This window comes from Natator depressus, chromosome 3 (genome assembly GCF_965152275.1).
Source record: "Natator depressus isolate rNatDep1 chromosome 3, rNatDep2.hap1, whole genome shotgun sequence".
Taxonomy (NCBI): Eukaryota; Metazoa; Chordata; order Testudines; family Cheloniidae; genus Natator; species Natator depressus.
The window spans coordinates 42,220,189-42,234,059 of NC_134236.1; the positions used below are offsets into that span (position 1 = coordinate 42,220,189).

Genomic DNA, 13,871 nt, shown 5'->3' on the forward strand with positions numbered 1-13,871 from the left:
TCCTACAGTGACAGTTATGGTATCCCACCCCTGCTTTAAAGGAGGGTACTCGTACCTTGGTAGAGTCACTTGAGGCTGAAACTGACATTACACAACTGCCCAGGTCTATTTTCCACATATGACAATTGGATCCATCATGGCGAGGTTGGGAGTGAAAAACTCCGGGCAGGCCAAATGAATCCCTCTATATCCTAATGTGGGAAACTGGCTCTTAGCTTGTTGAATCAGTCTGTCTCAGGGCAGGAAATTGAAAGAGGCCCTGTAGCTTAAAGAGAAAAGGAGTACTTGTGGCACCTTAGAGAAAATAAATTTGTTAGTCTCTAAGGTGCCACAAGTCCTCCTTTTCTTTTTGCGGATACAGACTAACATGGCTGCTCTGAAACACTAACTAACACTCTGAAACCTGTAGCTTAAAAGAGGCATTCTCCCTGCCTGAGTGGTGTTACATAGCTCAGCCAGGACAAAGAGATGGTTCCCACTGGTCTGCAAATGTCCCCCACATGGAAATTAGGAGGAGTGGGGACATACTTCATCACACCAACCTATTTCTTAGTTTACACAACATAATCATTAAATTACTTCCAGTGAGGGTCTGGGTCTTGAACAGTTATATCAGGGATTCTTGACAATGACACCAGCGCCCGCAGTTTAGCACTCATGACAACCTTACGGTAACAGTCCACTTGGCTTGCACAAAGGAGGAGAAAACATTTGGCCAATGAAACAGATTTCAGTTTCAAGCTCCTGAAAGGTTATAAATGAGGAGGAAAAAATTGTTAAAAAATTTGTGACAAATACCATGGATAATGTGTGTGCTAGACAGATCTAAAGTCACGGTAAAGAACGACTTTGTGTGGTCCCTGGGGATAGAGTGACTCTGTCCCAGGAAACCAAGAATCTTTTGATTTTCAGGGCCTGTTGTCCTGCCCAGACTGTTTAATGTAAGACCGTGTTTTGCCCTGATTTTTTTAAACCTTGTAGCCTGGCCCCCTGAAGGAGCCATGGGCCAGCTGAGTCAGTGAAATTCACAGCAGGTTGGGGGAGCACATACATGCCATGTCTGTCACGTTTGCCACTCTGCTGTGGATGAAGATTGTCAGTGAGCACCCCTCCTGCCAGCCCTCCTCTCAGATGGAGTCAGATTCCAGGCAGTTCTGTAAGTGGTGAGCCTATTGGTGGCCCAGCTGTACACAATTATGACCAGCAGCTTCTGAGCCAGCTGGATTGTGTCAGGGTGTGGGGTGGAGTTGGAACTAAAAAGAGTAAGAAGGAAGATGTAGGATTGAGCGTGAATGAGACAGACAAAGAACTGAATACCTCTGGCATGGTTGGGGGGGGGGGGGGAGAGAACACTGTAGGGTGGTGAATGTCAGGGGGAAGTGAAGAAATGGAAGAAATAAACAAAAGCTTAAAAAATAGAGAAGGATGAGTGTGGGCTGCCTTTTCCTTCCTCCCCACTCCCCTGGGCCCACCCCAGACCCTGGGACAATAGGCTATTTTTTCACCTTGTAAAATCAGATCACCTTACCATCCGAGCTGCAGGGTTGGGGCTGGTGCAGGGATTTGGAATGAGAGAGTGCTGGGAGAGAGCAAGAAAGGAATCGCAGTATATACAGGGGAGCCCCCTGAGTGCACTTTGCAGCTTAACTGAAATTCCTGCCAGACACATGATGATGGCCACATGAGCCATGACTGTTATGATTAATAATATCTATAATAAATATTATTATAATAATTATACTTTATGTTATTTGATTGAATAGAAGTAGTGGCAAAATGCTGATATTTCTATGTAAACAGAAAATAGGGTATGTCTCTATTATACACATATTTGCTAATAAGACCCAAGATCTTTGTTGGTCTGAGTCAAATCTGAAAAGCTTTTCCCACTGTTTTTCCTTTTTGTTATTAGACCCAGATGAAGTAATTTACGACGATGTGCCAAAAGAAGATTCAGACACTGAACCAGGTTTGAGTTTATGTGGGAACTTAGATGATGATGATTTAATACAATCAAGGGTTTTATTTTAACGCACACATAAAACTATAATATGATTCAGGGGCATTTGTATCAGACAGACAGACAGGTGTAGGTTGCATACCCCAAACTGCATGTAAATGCCATTAACATTGTGTCAGAAATCATCAAGTCCTACGAAGTTCCAAATTAAGGACTATGCCTGTCAAAATTTGCCTGCAAAAGCCTCTTCTGTTATGCTGTTCAAAGGCCTGATTCATAGATTCCAAAGCCAGAAGGGACCATTTTGAACATTCAGATCTCTGCCACAGTCACAGTCTTGCCCTTGAGCATTGTTATTATTAAAAAAATCTAGAATTATACAGAGAACTGGCCTAAAAGAGTATTTTCAAAACCACAAGACTTGGGGATCTTCTTGGGTGAAGGTCACTGAGCATGCTGAGGTAGAATAGCATCTGATATCTAAATGCGGTGGAGCTTTCTGATGTCTAAAGCTCTAGCTGCTGACTTCCTGGCAAGTCAATCCACTCAAGGGTAAAGTTAGCCAGCAGCCAAGTCTCAAACAAAATCTGCTCTTTGACCAACCGTAACATCATAAATCAGGAGGAGTACTCATGCCAATGAGCTCCGTGTACCCAGCAGTCCACTACTCTACTACTACAGCTTACTGTACTTCAATCAGTCAAAGAAGAAATTCAAAGAGGCTGCAACCCACCTATGTATACCTCTGTAGAAAAGTTGTACTCTAAGTCCAGACTAACCTAACTCCTTTACTGGATAGAGGGACAAGAGTAGACTTGGATTAAATCCTGGCACCATTTGTTTTTACCTTGAAAATTGTGAGTAGTGGAATGCTGGGTGCGGTGTTGTTTAAAGATATTAGACAATGTGATCTGCAAAATCACACCTTTGTCAGGTGCTTTCCTTACTGGGAAGTCTCCATTTGGACTACATCCCCCATCATACACCAGGACCAGGGATTCTCATGATGCACCATGGTGGTTCCACAAGAGAGGAGACCAAGATGTAGTTCAGTATCTGAGCCCAACCCATAGAAGAGAATGAGGCATGAGGCACCTGAACTGCAATCAAATCTGAATCAAACTCTTTGGTTTTAAATCAAATGTTTTCAGCTGAAAATTTTCAGCTTTCTATTTTTAGCTGAAAAATCTAAACTTTCCATAAGGGAAAAAACCTGTTTTTTTGTGACCACCAACTGATCATTTTGCAATTAACATTTAAGGATGTGTTTCTTTTTAAATTGAGAACAGGTTGGGAATGCATATTTATCCTATTGGATGAATTAATTTCTTGAATTTATAAGGAATTTTGAAAGCAATCACACCATATTTAACAATGAATGGTATTAGGAATTTAGAATGTGTGCTGTTTGTAGTAATGTTTGTACCTTTATAATCCTCAATCTATATGCGTTTTAACAGGAAGAGACTGTCCCTGTCTCATGAATTTCCCATATCTGAGGCTCCCATTCTGCAATTCAGGCAGATCCATTGAATTCACTGGAGTTTAGCTTGGGGGCAGGGTCTACCCACACTGCTGTCATTGTGGAACTGGGGCCTATGGCCCCCTCTCATAAGTGCTCTATTGTGCAGATCTCCCCTTGGAGTCAGTGGGAGTTTCACACACAGATTGTTTACAGGACTGGTCCCTAAATCAGAGCTATTTAACTATATGTGATCCACAAATTTTAGAGTTCACTGTTGTTACAATGATTTTTTTGTTAAATTCTCTGTTTTGCTGGAATGCTATTGAACGGTGCCGTTCAAGAAGTGTGTGTTTAAGAACAGACTCTATATTTATGGAAAAAACCAAGCTAGATTCAAAAGTTGAGTTTCAGCATTTCCAGGAGTTCACTTTTTGTTAATACCAAATGCTAAGTTTAAGTAATATTAATTAATATTACAAAACTGTTACTTGTCAAATTTTAGTTTTTGAATTTAATAAGTATTGGACTATTCAAATGTGCAAAAAGTCATTTTTTTCTCTGAAACAATTTGTCATTTACATATAACCTAAATGTTGTCTCTTTTTTGTAGACTGTTGCATAAATCAAACATTATCTCCGAAGTGCTGGTCAGGTGTGCTGAGATTTACTGCAGAGCAGTTTTTAATACTAAATTATAATCCCCCTGAAAATAGGAATTTGTAATAGAAGTGCCTGCCTACCTTAATTGTAGTGGTACAAATATTGCCATTTATAATTATGGCAGCAAATACCTGCTTTCTCTTGATTATTTGGCAGTAAAATCTTTCCATTTCATGTAGAATCAGTGTGTGATAGCTAATGCCTGTGCCAGCTAAAACATCAGTTGCAGTAAAGATGGAAAGTAGGAGACAGAAATTAATAAAGCCATTAAAAGCATTTCCCCAAACAATGCAGTCATTTTAATAACGTATTCAATAAGTAATTGTGCAAACTGTTTTTCATTAATAACTTGGAGTGGCTTCTGATATGAAGCCACTTGGTCAGTGATCAGAAAAAGCTTAAAGTTTTGAGCTCTTATTCTAGTTTATACATAAGGTAATGGTCCTTGGTAATTTGAGGTGAGGCATTCATGACTGCTGAGTATGAATGTAGTTGGGAGATGAAAATGGGTTTTGGAGCATAGTTCTTGTTATACTTTGGTCTAATTCATTTTACTTAAAGTGGTAACTTTTAAATTTGTCCCTAGCCAAAATATGTCGTCTGTTGTGTGTATTGATCATGAAAAGGTTCCTAAAGTGAGGTGGTATGTGTGGTAGCAAGATACATCAAGGGGAGTTTACATATAGAGGGTCAATTCTTGCTCACCATATACATGGGAGTAATTATGTTGACATCCCGCTGAACTTGTGTGCACAATGAGCAGCATTTGTACAAAGATCTACTGTATATAAAATAAAACATATAGAGGCAAATCCTGCCTGAGCACCAGCAAACCAGCACAATAAAGATGAACACATTTATTGGACATCCTTCTCTGAAGAGGCCACCCTCCCTAGGGAGCATAGTGTGAGCACCAGAGCATTAGCCATACATGGTACTGTGGTGCACCAAAGAGATATCTGCCTGGAAGCTTGAATGCTGAGAAAAGGCTTCCTACTGCTACCTATGTAATGTATCAAAGGGCGGACTATAGCCCATAGTGAACAGGCACTTTGGAATTAAAACACATTGGAACTTCTTTGATGCTTAAGTAAAATGTTGTATTTTCTTTTGTGTTTCGGTATTAATGCACGCAGAGGAAATGATTTATGATGATGTTGATAATGGAGATGAAGGTGGAAACAGCTCTCTAGAATATGGATGGAGTTCAAGTGAGTTTGAAAGCTATGAAGAACAAAGTGACCCAGAGTGCAAAGATGGAATTCCCAGCTCCTTTTTGCGAGGCAACCACAAAAGACATGTATGTAACCCACAGCAGCCTTTTCCCTTATTCGGTTTTTCTAATTACCCTGATTGCTCAACATTTACCTTGCTCAGTTGTCCCCATACACTCTCATGAACCTAGCTTCCAAGTACAAAGAGCATCTTTGCAAATGAGTCTGAACCAGTAAGAGAATGAGGACTGAAGGCAAAACATAAAAGGAAAAAAACCTCGTGAAAACACAGAGGGAGACAGATCCGCACAGGGGCTATGAAAATGGGTTGTTTGTTTCCCATGCACGGTTCTTGACCTTTTCCACTTCTGCAGCTGCTGACATAGTGTAAGTGGAAAATGAGTATGGGAAGTAGTGTGAAGAGTAGATCTGGGTGACCTTCATGGATTTTGAGGCTGTGCAATCCGCATGAATGGGTTTGCAGAATTCACAGAACTAGTCAGTTTGCAAACATTTCTCTGCCCCCTTTGATTTTAACCCTTTATTTTATTGTTCAACTGTTGTTCAACTTTGAAAAAAATGTTTATTGTAGCTGAAGGGAAGCCTCATTGACTCATAGACTTTAAGGTAAGACGGGACCATTATGATCGTCTAGTCTGACCTCCTGCACAGCGCAGGCCACAGAATCTCACCCACCCACTCCTGTAACAAACCTCTCATCTATGTCTGAGCTACTGAAGTCCTCAACTCGTGGTTTAAAGACTTGGAGGTGCACAGAATCCTCCAGCAAGTGACCCGTGCCCCACGCTGCAGAGGAAGGCGAAAAACCTCCAGGGCCTCTTCCAATCTGCCCTGGAGGAAAATTCCTTCCTGACCCCAAATATGGCGATCAGCTAAACCCTGAGCATGTGTGCAAGACTCACCAGCCAGACACCCAGGAAAGGGTTCTCTGTGCTATGTATTGGGGGATAGAAAGACTCAAAGACTGCCTGGTGAGGGTGGATGGTCTATATACAAGCTGTATAGTGCCTGATTTTCTGGTCTAGTACCTTTGTTTTCCATTGCTCCTGGAGGCAGCTATGGACTTGTTCAACACCTAGAGTATGTTAAACTCAGGCTGCTCTAATTTCTACCAGCTGTTAATGATCCTCTAGTGGTCTTTTCAGAGCTGGGATTTGTTAGAGTGCATAATGCTCCAGCCACCTATGTATGCCAAGCTGGTCAGGACTAGATATTGCAAAGCCAGCTGTTGCAGCAGATTGGCAGAGGAACAGAAAGATGGGGATGGTATCAAGGTTCTGAGATGTAGCCTATACACTGAATCTGTATTTGAATTACAAGTTATATCTCTCCTGTCCTCTGGGTTTTTTGTTTGTTTGTTTGTTTGTTTTGGTCTTTCCTCCTACTCTGTCTCCAGGTTTTTTTCCTTCTATTTAAATAGTTACATTTTCTCTCTGCCTTTACACTGCTCTTTTTTCTTGCATTTCCTCCTACCAGGATTGTAAACCCAATAATGTAGCACTTTCAAACACAAAATGTTCAAGTGGGTACAAAGTTAGGGGGAAAAATTCACCTTGGAGAGAAGACTAAAAAGAGAAAATGTTGTTATACAAATTTGATATAAGACCCTATATAGAATAGACTAGAACAGAATTCCACAGGATCCACATTTTGATTTCACAGATTTCTTAACCCACTGCTCTTCATATCCCTGCTGCATCCATTGCACTATATCCTGTCCGTGCAGAATCAGGATCAGGAACTGGGGTAGGGAGGAGGAATGACCGAAGAACTGTATCTACTTAAAAGAGACTCTGTAAGTTAAGTGCTGTTGTTTTTTCCCCTGGCTGAAACAAGCTTAAGCTTCTGTACCTGATGCTTGCTGGGGTAATTCTGGACCTGGCTGAAGAAAGATCTGGTTCAGATTCTGAATACATTAAGCTAAAGTTGAGAAATGCTCTGCACAGAGTGTGCCTAAAGTGGCAGGATATTTTGTTTCTTCCCTCTTGTTACCTGTGGCGACAGCTTGAAACACAGTAAGAACTCTTTACATGTGTACACAGAGCAAGGTTTACAATAATTTTTAAATGCTTATAAATATACATTGACTCCCCCCACCCCGCATAGACTCTAGGTAGGGACTGAGAGTGAGTGGGCGAAAAGATTTCCAGGAGTGGAAGGCAGGAGTGTGAGAGAAGATGGGCAGTGGTCTGGGAAGGACACACCATGAGTTAAGGGACTGGGTAGCAAGGAGCTGTGCTACCTGGTCCTGGAATGAGAGGTGCCAGGGAGGGGAGAAGGGACTGGTAAGAATAGATTGGGGGGATGGGGAATGAAGGAGATGCAGGTGAGTGGAAGCCATAGGTTGCAGGGCATAGTAGGAGTCATAGTAGGGAATGGAGGGAATCAGAAAGGGGGCTTGGAGGAGTACAGGGAAAGGCAAAGATTCTTTAAATGCTTAACATTTTGTACATATAAATCCTTAAGTGCTTAAAGTTTGTAATGTGGATAAAAGCTCCCCCTCTCTCATTTACTATTCACATTCCTATCCACATGTAAATTCCTCCTGCATCTTCACCAACCTTCTATATAATGTTGCTAAAGTCTGCAAGGGGGAGAGAGGGTCCTGCTTTTATGGGTCTCATAATGCATCCTGTGGCCCGTATATGCCAGTGGGGGGATAGGCTGGCTCCGTTAGTTGTCCATTTTCAAATATTCATAGGATTGTGCCTATTAAAAGGTCTAAGATTTCTGAAGTGCAATTTTGTTTGTAGGTGTTGGTGGGGCTCCAGTGAAACCTTGTCCTTTTTTTTGGTGGGGGCGGCATGTTTGCAAAATGAAATGACCTCTTGTGTATAGATCAAATTCTGCTCTCATTTACACTGCTGTAAGGCAAGAGTGGTACCAACAGTGTTAATTACATCTTGACCTATAAGGGTGTAGCTGAGGGCAAAATTTTGCCCTTTGTTTTCAACTTGGTGAACATCTCGTTTCATATTACCTCGATTTGTTGTCAAACAATGCTATTGATGTCAAGATGGGAAGTTTTACACTGGATTTTTTCAGTGAATATTTTTCGTTGTACTTTCACCTGAGGTTCTCAGAGTGCTTCACAAACATTAATTAATAAGTCTTACAACAGCCCTTGGCAGGTATTGTCCCTTTATTACAAATTCATGCACAGAGCGATTATAGGACTTGCCCAAAGCCTGCAGTGAATCTGGATAAAGCTGTGAATAGGGCACAGAATTCCTGATTCCCACTCCTGTGCTCTAACTAGTAGATTATGCATCTTTCCCTACTGGACTATGCTTACCCAGCACAGCAGTGTGATGAACCTCCAGTTTCAAAGATATTCAGAAGTTCTGTAGATACTTTGGCCTATTTTGACAGTTTTTCTTTCAGTTCACCATTCTTGAGGATCTTCAGAAATATAGAAGATAGGATTCATACTTGGCACAATGGAGTGGTGTTCTAGGTTAATGCTGATATATTATAATAGCAGGAGGTGCACAGTATAACTTTAAATTTAGCTGAACTTAGCACAACTGCTATTCTTTTGGATTGAGGGAAGCTTCCTCTTCCTTCACCATGTAAAGCACTTGCCAATGGATCATGAAGGCCTCAGTCTAAGCCTCAGTGGGTACTCTACCTGGGGATAAAAGACCCATGGCATGGCTGTGGCTGGCCCGGGTCAGGGTCACATAGCTTGGGCTCCACCCTGAGCCCGAATGTCTACACAGGAATTTTTCAGCCTGAGCCCTGTGAGTCCGAGTCAGCTGACCCAGGACAGCCATGAGTTTTCATCCCTATGTAGACATACTCAGTAAGTGCAGCAATGTGTAGAACACACAAACAAAAAATCCAGCTCCCCTAATTGGTTACAGTCTCTCTATTGACTGGACACTGATAGGCAGATAGAATTGCATGCATGATACTTTTCAAGTACTTCAGTTTTAAGTTTGCACTACAGGTTTTTTGAAAAGATTGTATTTTTTTATACACTGTAGCTTTCTCATGACCTAACCCGTTTAAAGGAGCACTATGAGAAAAAGATGAAAGATTTGATGGCAAACACTGTGGGAGCGGTAGAGATTCAGCAACTAAAGCAAAAACATGAGCTGAAGGTAGTGTAGTTAATTTTTGTAACACGCTACGTGTTAAAATGATTGTTCTTCAAATGCAGACAATGTTATCTTTTTTTGTTAAACAGCAAGTTGAATATCAAAAATGGAACAGTAACTTATTTAAAATTATTTCTAAATGTACTGGATATTGTACAGTTTGTCTTACAAGAACATTGTCAAGGACTTCTATAGTGTTTACTGTCTGTCTGTAATACTTTTACAAGGTCAGCTAGAACATTGTCTTTCCTTAATGATTGAGGCCCTGATCCTGCTACCTGATCCATGTATGCAGATCCCTTCTGCCCTTGTGGAGCCTCATTAAAGTCCATGGGACCTATGTGGGCAGAGGGGTCGTCCCACATGGATCAGATTGCAGGATTGGGGACGTTCATGCTTTCTACAGAATGGAGCTGAAATGAAGAAGGTTGTTTTTTAATAACAACTTCGGCTCATCTACTGAAAGTGCCTTGTCACAACAAGATACTTTTGTTTATTCCCTGTTATAATTGACCATGTCAGCACAATTGTGGGAGTAGCGTTCATTTTTGCTGTGGCTGCAGTCAGGAAAGGGAGAGCAGTTTTTTGAATGAAGATTTACTAGGAAAATTGTATCTTGGGGTAATAATTATAACACTTTTTTCATGTGTGCCTAAAATAAAATAATGTAGACCCCAATGGGATGTAATTTAAACATCCTTGCAATGTAGTTCTTATTTAAGAATGTAATTAATTATAAATGGAACCAGTGTTCAGATCAGTTTCAGTTTGGGATAGGGTTAGTAGATGGCATTTGTGGTTGAACTTGGACCAGGTTTCAGCTTCATGGCAGTGACATTTAGTGATCTATTCTCAGTATATGTCTGCCCAGCTGAACCCTTGAATGGTGGAAATCTAGTGGTTCTTGTAAAATTTCCACCATCTTGGATTGCATCCAAAGCAGATTCAGAAAATAGGTCTCTTCCAGGTGTAGATGTTATCCAAAAAATGGGAGAGACCAGTGTTCAGATTTGAAGTCCCACCTCAATTTATATATTTTAAAATATCCATATATATTCATAACACCTGGAGTAGTTTTTCTTCCATAAGATTATAGTCTTTTGACCATAGGTTAGATTTTGGGCCTAAACTACTTGACAATGTTCTTTTAAAAGGTGACATCTTTTAAGAAGATTCATGCTACAATATGTTGAATTCTACTCTTATTATTCACTGAACATGTAGAATATGTTTTTTGCTGTCTTGCAGATGCAAAATCTCATGAGGGCTGCTAGGGAAGGTACCAAAGATGGCTATGAAAAGACTAAAGCAGCTGTGAAGAAAGGTCGGTCATTCATCAGAACCAAATCCTTTATTACCCAGGGTAGGTGTAGATTCTTTAAGTTTCTCTATAAAGTTCACTTAGATACTTAGGTGATTGTCTTAGCATGTTATTTATTACCAGCAGTATACTGGACACGTGAGAGCAGAGTTACATTGATAAAGCATGTCTCAGTCACAATCAGGGCTCTGTTAGATCTGTGGTTGTGGAATCTCCAAGAGTTTTAAGATTTTGAAGGCAATCCTGAGGACCTTGGAAATCCACTAGAAACCTGAGTCAGCCATATTATGCTTCAGTCAGCCTTGCACAGCCATGTAAGCATGATCCTTTACAATAAGCAGTGTCATAGACTCTGCCTAGTCCAAAGCTCATATGCAGTATGGCAAAAGGGACCATGGGAAATGTCAGGGGGATAAGTGTCCCTCATTGCCTTGCTTCACTTACCACCACTATTTCCTGTCCTAAGCATAAAGGGAAACTGTTGTACCTCCATGTCATGCTGTGGGGGATCATTGTGTCAGCCCAGGAAAGAGGAATCTAAGGACTGCAAGCTGAGTGCCACCACCTACCATCCTTCAAGAAATGGAAATTGATAGGAAAGGAAGGAGCTTTCCCAGGACACTGCTGATCTGAATAACCCCTGTCCTTGGTAACAACAGATACACAGCCCTCCCCACCATGAGCCCACCTTCAGCAGCCGATCACCATGATAGTTTTTAGCCGGGGAATGTGTCAGGGAGTACAAAGTTCCTTCTCATCCTGAATAAATGCAGGGAGCTAGTCTGTCTCAGCTCTCAAGATGCCTGGCAAGAGAATTATTGCAGCCATAAGGCTGTAAGGACTGACACACAGTGCACATCCCTGGTGTGGACTCAAACTGGTTCCTGAACACAGGAGTTTGAGTACTGGAGAATGGGAGGGGTTTTTACACAACTTTCCTGCTCATAAACTAGTCCTCATTCATTAGTGTGGCACAGGTGGATTTGGAGTTTCACTATCAAGTCAACCTGTCATTGTTTAGTCTGCCATGAAACTAACATATCTAGTTATCTAGGAGCTATGTAGCCCAGGAGAAGGGCATGTACATTTCTGGCTGGATCGAGCTCTCAGCCAGTTTCCTGGTTTGTTTTATAGATTCTTTCTGAAGAAACACATAGACTTCGCAAGCTAGCAGAACTCCTTCCTTAATTAGGTTTTTCTAAACCATATCTGCTTATGCTCTTTGTTTCCTGGAGCATTACTTCTCTCATATCTGTATGTCTGTGTGTATTATACTACCAATCACTGTACTGAGTGTTTTCTAGATAAAATCAATAGCAATTGTGAAGTCCCTAATGGAATCGCTGCCTCTCTTCCTTTTCTCTGCTTGAGGAATTTTTGTTTTGGTTGGCTGATTTTCTTGTTTGTTACAGGTTTATGTATGTTGTTTTTGGGGGGAGAGGGTTAGTTGGGCGTGTCAGTATGTGAGTGTCATTCTTGCTATGGTGAAAAGTATTTCTTAAGAGAAAGATTTTGCAGCATTTCTCAAAGACAGTCAGATTATGGATCACCGAATCTCCTGTGGAAGTTTGTTCAACAGATGCATCCCTTTGAACAAGACTGCTTTGTCCCCTGCTGTCATATACTTCATTCTGGGCAGGGAAGAACAAATGGAAGTAAAGCAAAAGACACAGAGGCTGCCATCTACACTGAGGATGCTGGGGAACTCTCCCACCCTTGCTATACCATTGATGCCCCCCTATCATGGTGAAAACATCAGCAGTTATTCTCTGCATAGCTCCCACGGTTTCTGGCACTGAAGGAACTACACCGGTGCTAGAGTAATGATGACAGAGTTCATTAACATGCTTGGTGTAGACAAGACTGTGGATACCCCAGTATAATGACTGTGCATGGACAATGGATTCTGGTTTTCCTACCCAAAGATATATAAAAATTGACTTTCTGCTGTATTTAATTATATTTAGATCATAAAGCATCCTGTCTGGAAGAAGAGGAACTAAATTTATTTATTGATGTAGACTGTATGCATACAGAAGCAATTATGACTCCAATGCCTGAAGGATTATCACAGCAACAGGTAGTACTTTGTGTGTGTTTAAATATTATAGAAACATACAGTAAATGTCTTATAGGGCATTTGCATGGACAAAAATCTGATTTGTGGTGAGTAATTGTGCATGTAAATTAAATAGACAATGCTGCATTCATTGTAGCTTGCATGGTTGTTCACCTGATTTAGAAAATCATGCCCTAAATCCCTTACCCATGCTCGCACAGGTAATCTGTAGCAGAGCTTGGACTAGAACCAAGGTTTACTGGATTCCAGCCCTTAAACCGCAAGATCATCCTTTTTCCCGACTTGGCTGCCATTGCCTGTCTGTTACTCTATACTTCAGTCTAGGTTCAGGTAGGTGAAGAACAGAAATCAAATTAACAAGAAAAGTCTCCCTTTCATCCAGAGGGGAAGTTACTAATTTGTATTTAAGAGGATTGGTTTAAATCTAATAATTACTTAAGTTTACTTGAAACTAAATCAGAGAAGACAAGGTTTGCAAAATGAAACTGTCCTGAGTTTTTATTGGTCAGAATTACCACCTTTGATAAATACACCGTGGGATTTCTAGAATAAAATGTTGCAGTTGTTAAACATTACAGGCACTAGAAGCATGTTTAGAATATAATTATTTTCCACCCTCTTCAGAACCCCATTCTCAGGAGACAAGCATTTTGGATGTTTCAGTTCCTATAACAGGGGTACTTGAAGCAGAGCACGATCTAGAAAATAGTGACAGAAGATAAGCGTAATATACTGTAAGAAAATTAATGAGCCAATAATATATTCATTCTTTAGATGAACAGTGAAGTACCAGACTGAAAACAACTTCAGTAATGCAAGAAGTAATGTCTCTTTTACATTGACTTCTCTTTATTCTTAGGCTTCTGTAATCTGATCTCCTGTCTTCTTCCTTACCGCTTCAGTTCTGTACAGTTCCACTTTTGAGTCACATTTCTCTTGGATCCATATCCACATTTTTGGATAGATTTGGGAGGTTGAACATACAGTTGGTGTGAATTTAAGTAGCTCCATGGAAATTGGGAGACATGCACGCAGTTGCACTAGACA

General features: G+C 40.8%; 1 protein-coding gene across 1 annotated transcript in view; it reads left to right on the forward strand.

The window, feature by feature from the left end:
* The window catches only part of ARHGEF10 (Rho guanine nucleotide exchange factor 10), a 176,930-nt gene that overhangs the window by 72,247 nt on the left and 90,812 nt on the right, over positions 1 to 13,871 (forward strand). The window contains exons 7-11 of the mRNA XM_074947778.1: positions 1,913 to 1,969; positions 5,222 to 5,385; positions 9,310 to 9,426; positions 10,672 to 10,786; positions 12,712 to 12,824. Coding sequence (XP_074803879.1) covers positions 1,913 to 1,969; positions 5,222 to 5,385; positions 9,310 to 9,426; positions 10,672 to 10,786; positions 12,712 to 12,824 — 566 coding nt within the window. The remainder of the gene's footprint in view (positions 1 to 1,912; positions 1,970 to 5,221; positions 5,386 to 9,309; positions 9,427 to 10,671; positions 10,787 to 12,711; positions 12,825 to 13,871) is intronic.